The sequence below is a fragment of the Zingiber officinale genome, chromosome 8B, assembly GCF_018446385.1.
Source record: "Zingiber officinale cultivar Zhangliang chromosome 8B, Zo_v1.1, whole genome shotgun sequence".
Classification (NCBI taxonomy): Eukaryota; Viridiplantae; Streptophyta; class Magnoliopsida; order Zingiberales; family Zingiberaceae; genus Zingiber; species Zingiber officinale.
Window position 1 is genome coordinate 85,854,272 of NC_056001.1, and position 12,734 is coordinate 85,867,005.

The 12,734-nt window shown below is 42.0% G+C and overlaps 1 protein-coding gene across 2 annotated transcripts; it reads left to right on the forward strand.

The window, feature by feature from the left end:
• Positions 1–7,355: 7,355 nt before the first annotated feature.
• On the forward strand, positions 7,356–11,876 carry LOC122016256 (RNA demethylase ALKBH10B-like). Of its 2 annotated transcripts, XR_006121096.1 has the most exons (8): positions 7,356–8,119; positions 9,203–9,333; positions 9,485–9,602; positions 9,926–10,027; positions 10,193–10,308; positions 10,413–10,567; positions 10,691–11,339; positions 11,608–11,876. XR_006121096.1 is itself a non-coding variant. In XM_042573491.1 (7 exons), exons 1-7 carry the CDS (start codon positions 7,522–7,524, stop codon positions 11,145–11,147), a joined length of 1,677 nt encoding a protein of 558 aa, XP_042429425.1. In that variant the 5' UTR covers positions 7,356–7,521; the 3' UTR covers positions 11,148–11,417. The 2 variants fall into 2 exon arrangements, 1 of the variants encoding a protein (XP_042429425.1); XM_042573491.1 differs by lacking the exon at positions 11,608–11,876 and having other exon boundaries at positions 10,691–11,417.
• The last annotated feature ends 858 nt before the right edge of the window (positions 11,877–12,734 follow it).

A 12,734-nucleotide genomic window follows, 5' to 3' on the forward strand; every position in this document is an offset into this window, starting at 1 on the left:
TCTTCTCCAAGCAATATCCGTCCACCTTCCAAGCTCTAAAGGATGAAGAGTTTCGGCCAAGGAGAAGAAAGAAAAAGGAGAAGGGAAAACTTAGAAGGGTCGGCCACACCACCAAGGAAGAGAGGGAGGAAAAATAGAATAGAGTTGTTCGCCATGAAGGCACCCCTACCCTCTCTTTTATAATCCTTGTTCTTGGCAAATAAGAAAATTTAAATAAAAATTTCCTTAATTCCTTTTGCAATGAAAAGGAAAATTTAATTGATTAAAAATCAATTTCCTTTTCTTTATCTACATGGTCGGCCACCTACAAGCTGTAAACAAGGAAAGTTTTAATACAAGAATTAAAACTTCCTAATTTGTTTTTGAAAATTTTTAATAAAAATTTCTCTAATAATTTATCCCTTCATGGTTGGTTATAAAAGGAAATTTCTTTAAATTAAAATCTCTCTTTTAAAACATGTGCATGATTTTAAAAAGGAAGTTATCTCTAAAATTAAAATCTCCTTTCAATCTACAAATAAGGAAAGATATCTAATCTTTTCTTAATCTTTTGTAGAAACTTATAAAAGGAAATATTTAATTTTAAAACTCTCTTTTTTAAATCATGAACATGGTTATAAAAAAGGAAAGTTTTATCAAAATTAAAATGTTCCTATCAATCTACAAATAAGGAAAGATATCGAGTCTCTTCTTAATCTTTTGTAGAAAACTATAAAAGGAAAAATTTAAATTTTAAACTTTCTTTTAAACCCATGGAATCCACATAAAAAAAATTAAAATAAAAAACCCTTTTATTTTTCTTAGGGCCGGCCACCCCATGCTTGGGCTCCAAGCATTGGCCGGCACCTACTTGGCTCAACCTTTGGGTCTTGGTCAGCCCTAGCTTGGGCTCTAAGCTAGCTTGGCCGACCACCAAAGAGTGGGTAAGAAGGTGGGTATAGGTGGGTATAATTCTCTATATACAAGAGGCTACGATAGGGACCGAGAGGAGGAATTGGTTTTGGTCTCCCGATGAAATTAAGCTTCCCGTGTTCACTCCGAACACCCAACTTAATTTCATCAATAATAATTCATACCACTAAAGAATTATTATTGAGCTACCACACCAATCCCAAATTATATTTTTGGGCTCCTTCTTATTATGAGTGTGTTAGTCTCCCTGTGTTTAAAATGTCGGATGTCCACTAATTAATTGAGTTACTGACAACTCATTTTAATTAATATATCAGTCCAAGAGTAGTACCACTCAACCTTATCATCATGTTGGACTAAGTCCACCTGCAGGGTTTAACATGACAAACTTATAAGCTCCTCTTGGGGACATTATCAACCTAGATTACTAGGACACAATTTCCTTCTATAATCAACAACACACACTATAAGTAATATCATTTCCCAACTTATCGAGCCTATTGATTTATCGAACTAAATCTCACCCATTGATAAATTAAAGAAATAAACATTAAATATATGTATTTGTCATTATATTAGGATTAAGAGCACACACTTCCATAATAACCGAGGTCTTGTTTTTTTATTTAGTCAATATAAAAAGAAACTGCCTCAATGGTTCTATTCAATACACTCTAAGTGTACTAGTGTAATTATATAGTCAAGATAAACTAATACCTAATTACACTACGACTATTCTGATGGTTTGTTTCTTTCCATCTCGGTCGTGAGCTACTGTTTATAATTTATAAGGAACTGATAACATGATCTTTTATGTATGACACTACACACCATGTTATCTACAATATAAATTAATTGAACAACTACACTTAACATGTAGACATTTGACCAATGTGATTCTTTATTTCTAAATAAATGTTTATACAAAAAGCTAGGCTTTTAGTATACATTCCAACAAGTGGCTCCCCCGCCGTAGGTTTAAATAAAGAGGGTAGAGTCTCCAGGTGCTTCTTTAGTTCTTCAAAGGCCTGATTGCATTTTTCATCCCATTGAAACTTAGCCGCTCTTATAAGAACATTGAAGAAGGGCAGTGCTCGATCCGTCGATCGAGATATGAATCTGGACATCACTGTTATCCTGCCTACTAGCTTCTGAGCTTCCTTCAAGTTCTGAGGAGCCTTCATGTCTCGAAGTGCATGCACTTTCTCAGGGTTGGCCTCAATTCCTTGCTCAGTAACAAGATATCCCAGAAACTTTCCTCCCCGAGCTCCGAATAGGTACTTCAACGGATTCAGCTTCAATCCATATTGCCACAGTGTGCTGCAGGTCTCTTCAACATCAGCAATCAGATTAACTGCTAGAGGGGACTTGATGAGTATGTCGTCCACATAAACCTCCACATTACGACCTATCTGCTCTCTGAATATCTTACCCATCATTCTTTGATAAGTTACTCCTGCATTTCTCAGTCCAAAAGGCATAACAATATAACAGAAAGTGTCATCGATCGTGATGAAACTGATCTTCTCCTGATCTTCTCATGCCAGAGGGATCTGATGATAACCTTGGTAAGCATCCAGCAAGTTGAGTCCACCATTTGATCGATCCTGGGCAACGGATAGCAATCCTTAGGGCTAGCACGGTTGAGGTCGCACCAACCGATGCATACCGTCTACTTATTGTTGGGCTTAGAGACTAAGACCACATTAAAGAGCCAGGATGGGAACTGCACCTCTCTAACTTGACCTGCTTTCCTGAGCTGGTTCACCTCAGCTCGGATGATCTTATTCTGCTCGGCCGAGAAATTCCTCTTCTTCTGCTTAACCGGTCGGGCATCAAGCAGAATGTGTAATTTATGCTCGGCCACCTCGGGCTTGACTCCAGGTAACTCTTCAGGAGACCAAGCAAAAATATCCCTATTGCAAGTTAAAAACTGGACCAAATATGCCTTGACCTCCCTGGGCAAATCGCTGGATATGCGAGTAAGACTTTCAGGGCGTTCAGGATATAGTTGAACCTCTTACCAGGGGAGAGGCTCCTTTGTTATAGGAAAAGGCTCCTCTTGGATGACGTGGATCCTCCCATCCTGAGTTCTCTGGGCTTTACGAGCCTCTATCTTAATCATGTCTATATAGCACCTGCGAGAGACCAACTGCTCCCCTCTCATTTCCCTAACTTGGTCTCTTACTGGAAACTTGATTTTTTGATGGAAAGTGGAGACTGCTGCCCAGAACTCATGTAATGCTGGTCTTCCCAAGATGACGTTGTAGGAGGATGGTGAATCCACGACGATGAAGGTGCTCCTCCTTGTCCGCACCAGAGGTTCAGTACCCAAAGATATGACCAGCTTGATTCAGCCCATAGGGCGTACTTCATTACCGGTGAAACCGTACAATAAAGTGACCACAGGTTGAAGCTCGCAGGCGTCGATCTGCATGCTCTCAAATGCACTTTTGAATAACACATTGATAGAGCTCCCGGTATCTACGAAAACTCTGGCCACGCGACTGTTAGTTATGACGGCTTTAATTATAAAAGCATCATCATGAGGAAGCTCTAGCTCCTCCAAATCTTGTGGCCCGAAACTGATTACGGGCCCGACCGCTTGCTCCTGACTGCATCCCACAGCATGTACTTCCAGACAATGCTCATGAGATTTTTGCACCCTAGTGGAATCCCCATCTGTGGGCCCTCCAGAGATCATGTTAATCTCCCGGACGGCAGTGTTGCCCCGGTTTTCTGCCTCCCTGAATTCCCCAGGCTCCTGGACGTGATCGGGCTACTAATTCCCTTGTCTAACAAGATCAGGCTAAGGCCGGCCGGGTTGACCTGCCCCAGCCATGACCTGTTGGCTGGCCAGTATCCTTTATTGAGTCTTGGGCGCAATTTCTGGCGGAGGTAGGCCCAGCTCAGCGGCACGCCTAGAGTCTCTAGCGAACTGAAAGCAATCACTAGTGGCATGAGTGTGGGAGTGATAGTAAGTGCAGTAGCGCGGTCCCCATGGCCCAGGCCTTGGGGCTTGAACAACTACCACACGCAGAACCAGTCGGGTATCCAGACCGGGACCAAAGGGGGGTCGAGCGTCCCGAGTACATGGAAGAGGCTGGGCTAGCGACTGTGGTGGCTTCTTTTCTAGTTTGTTGGTGGAAGCAGACACCTTGTATGCCTTCTGTCGAGTAGCCTGAGTCTCTTCCACGTTAATGTAGTTGTCAGCCTTTCCCAGCATCTTGTCAAAGTTCTTTACGGGATCTCGAATGAGATCCCGGAAGAACTCCCCTTCTACCAATCCATGAGAGAAGGCGCTCATCAATATTTTGAAGGTGGTTGATGGAATGTCCTGAGCCACCTGATTGAAACGCTTGATATAACTTCGTAAGGGATCAGCTGACCCTTGCTTGAGTGCGAAGAGACAATGATCTGTCTTTTGGTACTTCCGGCCACTAGAGAAGTGGCGCAAGAAGACTGTCTTGAAATCATGGAAACAAGTGATGGACCTGTTTGGCAACCCGTCAAACCATTTTTGTGCCGAGCCGGATAAAGTATTAAGGAACACTCGACACTTGATAGCATCACTATACTGATGTAACAGGGCAGCGTTCCTAAACTTACGGAGATGATCTTCCGGGTCCTGACTACCATCATATTCACCGATAGCAGGAGGCTTGTATCCCTTGGGTAACTTTTCACCGAGCACCCTTGTAGAGAAGGGCACTTGCTCCTCAGGGTCCATTCTGAGCTCCTCCCTGAGAACTATAGTTTTACCTTTCTTAGAATCCCTGGGCGGGGAGCTTTCTGCCTCAGATGCCTGCGGTTGCTCCTTCTTATTATAGTCGCTCGGACCTTTATGATGGCAATCGAGGCCCGACTCTCGATAGAAGGCCGAGGGAAACTCCTCGGGTTGCTTTCTTTTAGATCCTCTATCAGAAGCGTTGGTTGGCTCCTTAGAAATTGCCAGCATCTTGTAAGGTCGAGAAGCGGTGGTCTGCTTCTCGGAGGTTGTCCACCTCTTGGCTTCTTTATACAGCTCGTGTTCTCCTGTCATCATGGTTACGTTAATTCTGCCGATGTCCTCCATCTTTACACTTCAGAACAGGCGAAGAAGTTCCCACAGAAGGCGCCAAATTGATCCTGTCCGGAGTCTGAGTCTGACGAAGGCCAGATGAAGTGTCGCTGGCATTGACGGGAAGGAGACTGTGATGCTGAGGTCGCACAGGCTTCAGAGAATGGACCCCCATGTGGCCCTGAAGAATTGCTGGGCCTGCACCGGCGGTACCAGACCTCTGCACACACTCAGATAAGTACACGGAACGTTAGAGACCAAGAACCAGGGGAAAAGTCCCCGGAGCAGGCCCCCCGACGCTCAAGTCAGGTACTTTTCCCCCAGAAAAACAGTGTACGACGGAAGAAGAAAAGTAGACAAGTGTGCGAGTGAGCGTACCTGCGCAAGGGAGAGAACATCCCTTTTTATATGACAATACGTACCTTCTGGAAACTGACCCTTGTCAAAGGATATCGGGTGTCGGGATTTGTCGAGCAGTGGAGGACACGTGGTCTTCTCCTATAGACTGGAGGAAGGCTCTTCTTGCAGATGATCCCAACCGCTGGAATATTCCCTGACATACAGCAGATATTTTCTGACAGGTGGTTACGATTCCCTGACCGGTTGTCTCGTGGTGTCTTCTATCCTGCCCGAGTGCGATTGAAACAACCCTGGTTGGTATGTTGGGTGTTGATGAAGAGATTGGTTGGGCCTGTTCTATCGGCCTTTATGATTCTGACCCCACCGAGGATGATAAGTTTGCTTACGTAGGCTAGCTTGACAACCCTTGATCGGTAAAGCCAGGTCGGGTTTGGTCTTGACCGTGCTTCCTGCCGCAGCCCTGATTTCCCGACCGGTAGACCCCCTCTTTGGCTTCGCACATAGGATGACCTCGGGTGGTCTCACTCCATATATCGATTGTCATATCTCCTTACTTTTTGACTGTCACGTTCTCTTGACTTATGACTGTCATGTCCTCTTGACTTCTGACTATCACGTCATCTTGACTTCTGACTACCACGTTCCCTTGACTTCTGACTGTCACGTCCTCTTGACCAGACCCTACCATTATGCACTGTATCAAGGATTTAAAAATATTCATACCCTTTTTAGCATTTGCATTTTTAGGATTAAATAATATTTTTAATACAAGCCACGCAAATTACCTTCTATTTGTATTATTGATTATTAAGGTAATTCAAGGCAAATTTAGAAGTTCCTATGAAAATTTTAATCATCCTTTTTAATCATCTTTTGGCGTGATAAGATGCCTACTATTTTCTTCAATATTTGTATGGCAAAGCACAAGATATAGCCAGAAACTATGTCGGGGCTTAAATAAAAATCCACCAATAAATAAAACAAGATTAATTAATGATCTAAATATGGAACCAAAGAGGTGTTTTTAAATGAATAAAGGAGATAAAATAAATTTGACATAAATATAATTTCTAGAATATAAATTAATTAATAATTTTTAAAGATGGTCAATTTCTCATCTCAAATTATTTTTATTCTAACATTGTTATAAAATTACAAGTATCTCCTGCAATGTAAAAGTAAATAATTTTTAAAAAATAATTTAATTGAAAATATAAAATATAAAATATTTTTATATTAAAAATAGTTTATCAACTCGATAAAAATTATTTAAATTTAATCAAAATCTCTTGAGAAATATTTTTAAATTATTGCACTAACTATTAAATAGTTGTTATATAATAGTGCAGTAATATTATAAAAATCATTTAAATACTAACTATAATAGATTTGAAATATTTTTGAACCGTTTTAAATAATTTTAACAAAGTTGAAAAAAAATTATATAAAAATATTCTGTGTATAGTAATTTTCAATTAAATTGAATCAGTTTATTTTAATATGTGTAGTTATTGTAGCATTGATATTTTTAAAAAGATAAATATGGGAGGTGTTATTTTATTTTATTTTATTTAAAAAAAATAAGCATTTGACTATTATCAGAGCTCATATTTCCCATTTAAAGACGGCTCGTGGCTGTTTCAGCCGACATTCTCGCTGACGACGTTGCCACGTCACTCTCCACAATGGCGTAAATCACCACGACAGATCAATCGTTTTGGGGGCTCGTTGACTAAGTAAAACCAGATATCGGGACCCAACGGTGAGACACGTGTCGCTCTGCAACACGCGGCTGCAGAGCCTCGATGTCCCCATCGTTTGAGGACCACGTGCGCCGTGGAGCAAAAGGAAAGGGAATCCCGTCACCGGTCGGTGGCGATTTGGGGAAGGTGGCAGCATGCGGGAGACGACGAACCATGCTTAGTTAGGTGTGCTATGCATCTCGGGTCTGGCATTCGCTTGACGTCGTCCGAGTCACTTTGGTTCGCCACGTGCCAATCGACGTGTATTCGATCCAGCTGTATATATACTAGCCCTCGAGGGCTCGTTCGGCTGGGCTCAAGAGCTTTGGGGTCTTCCCTCTCAATTATTCACTGTGAATTTCAACCCACTTGTTTTTTTTTTCTTTTTATATCTTCTTTTTCTCTCCGGGATTCGGAAGAGAAGCGGCGATCGACTGGTTTCGGGGGATGGCGACGGTGATGGCAAGGGCCGCTACCTCGGCGGCGGCGGTGCCGGAGCTGTACTCGAGGGACGCGATGATCGCGTGGCTTCGGAGCGAGTTCGCAGCCGCGAACGCGATCATCGACGCGCTTTGTAGTCACCTGGTGCAGATCAGAGGGGCGGCGGAGTACGAGTCGGTGTTGGCCGCCGTACACTGGCGCCGGCTCAACTGGATCCCGGTACTCAATATGCAGAAGTTTTACTCCATTGACGACGTCTCCGCCGAGCTTCATTCGGTGGCGGCCAAGTTTCCGGCGGTGGTGCCGGAAGAGGAGAAGCCTAAGGAGATCTACATCCTTCCCTCGGAGGAGGAAAAGCCCGCGGAGACCGACATCCCTCCCACGAAGGAGGAAATTGCCGCGGATGAGGAAACGGTGGCAGAGGGCGTTGAGATCGTCACGACAGAGGAAGCGGCGGCGGAGGAAGAAACTTGGGCTGAGGCCATCTACCACGGTAACATCAAGGTTGCGCGGATCGAGGAGGAAGCGGCGGCTGAGACTGAGGTTTCTTCTAGAGGGGGCGCTTGGGATTTCCAGGGTGCTGCAGATGGTTACGCTAGCAAAGGTAACTAATTAATTTGACAAATTAAGTAATTATCGGATGCTATTAATATTATATCATTTTCTGAAAGTGTTAACAGTTTGTTTTTTCCCCAACGGTACTAATTTAAAATTTCTAGATCTTTGCCCCAACATTAGTTAGCTTTGAATCGCAGCAACATTCCAGTTTGATCGGACGGCCCTGATGAGCTCACCTTCACCCTCTGGGCGCGTTCAGCCGTCGATTCTGTGGCCACGGCTCCCCGGCGGCCGGATCGAGTTAGCCCCTGTAAGTGAACGCGTTCACAGACATGGGGAATCTTTCTTTTTTTTCCTTAAATTTTTAGGGTCTTTGGGATGACTGAGGAGATGAAGGACATACGTGAGTTCGGAAGCCGTGGAGAAGCTGCCCATTGGGGAGCCAAAGCGCAAAGGAAGAGCGCTTGTTTTTCTTATGGCGCGAGGCCAACGATCCGTAATTGCCGGCCGTTTGGTTCCCACGAATCGGGTGGGAATGGGAGGTGGGTGAGGGCACACGTGTCGTAGTAGTTTTGGTGGTCGACTAGCCTGACCCCTTCGGCAGGGCGTTTGGAGGTGCTGGCCTGGCCGCCTCGCCCGCCGTGTTGGGGAACCGGCGCAGCGGCTTCCACGCGGTCGGGAGACTGCCGCGCCCCAGTGAGACTGGTGCTCGAGGCGGACCCATCTCGTCGTCGCCGCGCTTAATTGAATGTTTTGTTTTTTAGGTGGTGTTAATTGCAGGACCAAAAAAAAAAAAGAATTTAACTAGGGTTAAGGCAGCAGCTTAGTAGAGCTCCACACCTGAAGATCAAAATGGCCGCCGCCTAAGTAGTAGATGTAATTGACCATCCTGCAAGGAAAATTTCCATTTTGCAAGCATATAAGACATCCGGACCTTTTGGCACTAGGTTTGAACCTTATTCTTTGTCTTCACCGCTGTGCCAACTACCGAGTTCTAGTTTTCTACGGCATGTCTTTTTTGGTGGGGTTGAAATTTTGGACTATATCTATTTATGTTGAAATTTCAATTTTTTCAAATGTGTTGTTGTTGATTCTTGGCTTAACCTTATATTATAATTGCACGTGCTAGGATCGCAAGAGGAACAAGGTTTGGTGGAGGAGGTCAAAGTTTGTGCTGACCTAGGAGTTTGCTTGGTGCGGCCTGAGAGGATCAAGATCTCAAAGGGTTTTGTGGCGAAGGAATCCGTGAAAGGGCATATGGCGAGTTCTATCTTAACACCATTGGACACAATTTCTGTATAGAGATGCAATATAAGATGCTGTAGGAAGTAGAATTTTTATGTTTATATAAACAAAACTTAGCGAGCTTCCCATTTGATCAAATATATTGATTCTGATTTGTGACTGCCAGGTCAATGTTGTGAAAGGTCTCAAGTTGTATGAGAATATTTTCGCAGAGTCAGAGCTACCGACCCTTGTTGAATACATCAATGAGCTTCGTCTGGCAGGACGCAGAGGAGAACTCCCTGGTAAAATTATGCTATTACTTTCTAGTGTCAAACCACTACATTGCTTATTAATGAGATTGATTTTCATATATCAATTCAAATACTAGATTCTGCCGGTGTCATTCCTTTTTCCCGTAAAAAATGTCTCTTATTGTGTTGTGTTTACTTCAGAGACAGCTGAGTCCTAACTTTTATGATCTGCCGTGTAGATCTTATGTTACTTCTATACAATTTAATCGAAAAAGGAATAAGAGATGGCAATTAATAAATCAAAGCTTTTAACATTTTTTATTGAATCATGAAGGCCAACGCTCACACTCAACTACGTTTGTGCATGTGTTCAGGAGAAACATTTATTTTCTTCAACAAACAAATGAAGGGAAACAAGAGGGAGATCATTCAACTTGGTGTTCCATTATTCCAATCAGCTACTGGAGAGGCAGAAAGTAAAGAATACTTTCCTCGTTCCAAATTTTGTTGATTTTTAATTAATCTGTGGCATCAAAATGAACTTACTACTATAGTCATTCAAAAATTCACGGATAAACAAATGGTGCTCACAAAATGAAGAACCCAAGCCTAACTGTTAGACCTAAATTCTTTTGATGCAGGTATTATAGAACCAATTCCTCCTGCTTTGCTAACCGTTATTGATCACTTGGTTCAATGGCGCTTAGTACCAGAAAGTAAGAAACCCAACAGCTGCATTATCAATTTCTTTGATGAGGTAACTCTGTTTTCCTAACATTCCTAGTGATTAAGCTTTAGATCTTCCAATTTAAAACCCAAGTTTTCTCATGGCACCCAATCTCCATTTTGTGTGTTCTGCAGGATGAGCACTCACAGCCCTACTTCAAACCTCCACATCTGGAAAATCCTATTTCAACGCTTCTCCTCTCCGGAACTACAATGGCATTTGGACGGTCTCTGATTAGCGATTACGAGGGAAACTATAAGGGATCCCTAACACTTCCAATTAAGGAAGGGTATGCAAACCTACTTGATTGCCATTTTGAAAATTTTATCTTTGTAAGCCACTGTAGAATTAGTTTGTTTATACAAGTCAATTATGAAATTTTAACATAATAATCATGCATAAACTTCTGCAGGTCACTCCTAGTTATGCGTGGGAATAGTGCTGACATGGCAAGGCATGTTGTGTGTGCATCACCAAATAAAAGAATTAGCATAACATTTGTGAAAGTTAGAACTGCCACTCAGCATTCAGAATCACCTATTGCAATCCAGTCCAACAAAGCAATGACCTTGTGGCAACCTGGACACTCAACTTCCCTGCAAAAGATGACAACAGGTGGTGGAATCATCGCCTACCGGCCCAATGTCATGATCCCGGCTACATGGGGTTTGGCTCTCCGCACCCCCATCGTCATGTTGGCGCCACCTGGAGCAGTTGTTGTGAACCCCGATGAGAAGATTGCACGCAACGGAACTGGTGTCTTCTTGCCATGGATGATTCGCCCGAAGAAGTACACCAAGCATCTCCCTCCACGCATTCAGAAGAGGAGGCTTCTATCCTTGCCATCGACTCTAGAAGAACAAGCATAGATTCTTCTAGCTGACTCAAAATTGCGATTAACTTGGTCATCATGTCGTGAATTATAGAGATGACAATTGCAACTTCTCCGTGCATTTTGTTTTTCAGTCATGTCCTGTAAGGAAGTGGGCGTAGTTATGGTCGTATCTAGGAATAGCAAGCTTTCATGGGAATGTCAGGGTTTTGTAATATGCATCTTCAAGGTAGATTCCTTGTCTCTTTTTCATCCTAGGCTGAATTCAACCTTGCATGTCCTTAAGTCATATGGCGTTATTTTGATTAAATTGTTCGAACGCACTAACTCAAAACCAAAATGTGAATGCACACATTGAGAATGGATGCTACTCGAATTAATTTTTCATAGGCTCAGAGGATTATCAGAGAAAAAACCAAGAATTTTGCTCTGTCATCTCTTTCTTTACTTGTCAATTAATACCTATTTAATTACATTGACTCTCTTTCGTATTGCAGGGTAAGGAATGCTCCACAAGGACTAGCAAGTCGAATTCAACAGCGAAAGATTGCTGCGTTTGTAGAATAATCTCAGAATCCAGAAGGAGGCTGCCTGAATCTTCGACAGTGACAGATGTGCTGATTGGCAGTCGATGTTAAAATCCACAAGTTAGTTTTAATGAACGTTGAACCTTTGTTTTTAACTTTGGCAGTGACAGATGTGCTGATTGGCCTCGATGTTAAAATCGACAAGTTAGTTTTAATGAAGGTTGAACCTTTGTTTTTAATTTTGTGCAACACCAAGGAATTCTCGTTCAATTTCTTTTCATCTTCTACTCAGGATTTTTCCTGTGCCATGAAAGAATTCGTTGAGGTCAAAAGTCAATAATAGAAATTTTTTTAACTAGCACTACGTATCCAATCCTTCAGATTGATTAATACTAATATAACCAATTTGATTCTATAAAAAATTTTATCGATCATCAAAATAAATTTAAAAGTATTTATAGTTGATGGTCCAACAATCCAACATCTTAAGTTTATTATTTCATCAAAGAAAAATATCTAACAATATGCCGCAGTTAAAAATCAAACTGTGAATTATTTCATCAAAGAAAAATATCTAACAATATGCCGCAGTTAAAAATCAAACTGTGAATGTTTGAGAGGTTATATAGATACTTTATTACCGCATCATAATCAAGAGCAAAATCCATGAAAAGGCATAAGAAATTTTGAACTTGTGCTTGGTGGAGAAATGATATCGTGAGGGAATCTAACTTTAAACCAACAATAATTTCTTTCGGAAGTCGTGTTGTAAGAAAATATTCTGTTTTTAGGTTAGCAACTCGGAACTTTCTTTGCGGTGGTCCAATTCCAAAGTTGAAGTGGTCCTACAAAAACAAACTAGATCTTCACACCTTATTATGTGATTTTGAGCAATCATGTGACGCCCCTCTACAGCTACATGTAGAAGATGCCACAATCTAAAGGTTCGATATCATTATTATGAATACAACAAAAATACTTAAATAAGAAAACCATAACCGAGTTGATAAAATTTTATCCATGCTAATTAATATCCACGTCAATATTTTACTGAGTTGATATCATTCAAATTTCATTTCATAAAAAAAACTGAATTG

Bases quoted from the DNA above. Each gene is read 5' to 3' on its own strand.
- LOC122016256 (XM_042573491.1), top strand. From the start codon at position 7,522: ATGGCGACGGTGATGGCAAGGGCCGCTACCTCGGCGGCGGCGGTGCCG. The intron at 8,120-9,202 runs GTAACTAATTAA...TGCACGTGCTAG, and splicing joins AGATGGTTACGCTAGCAAAG to GATCGCAAGAGGAACAAGGT. The intron at 9,603-9,925 runs GTAAAATTATGC...GCATGTGTTCAG, and splicing joins ACGCAGAGGAGAACTCCCTG to GAGAAACATTTATTTTCTTC.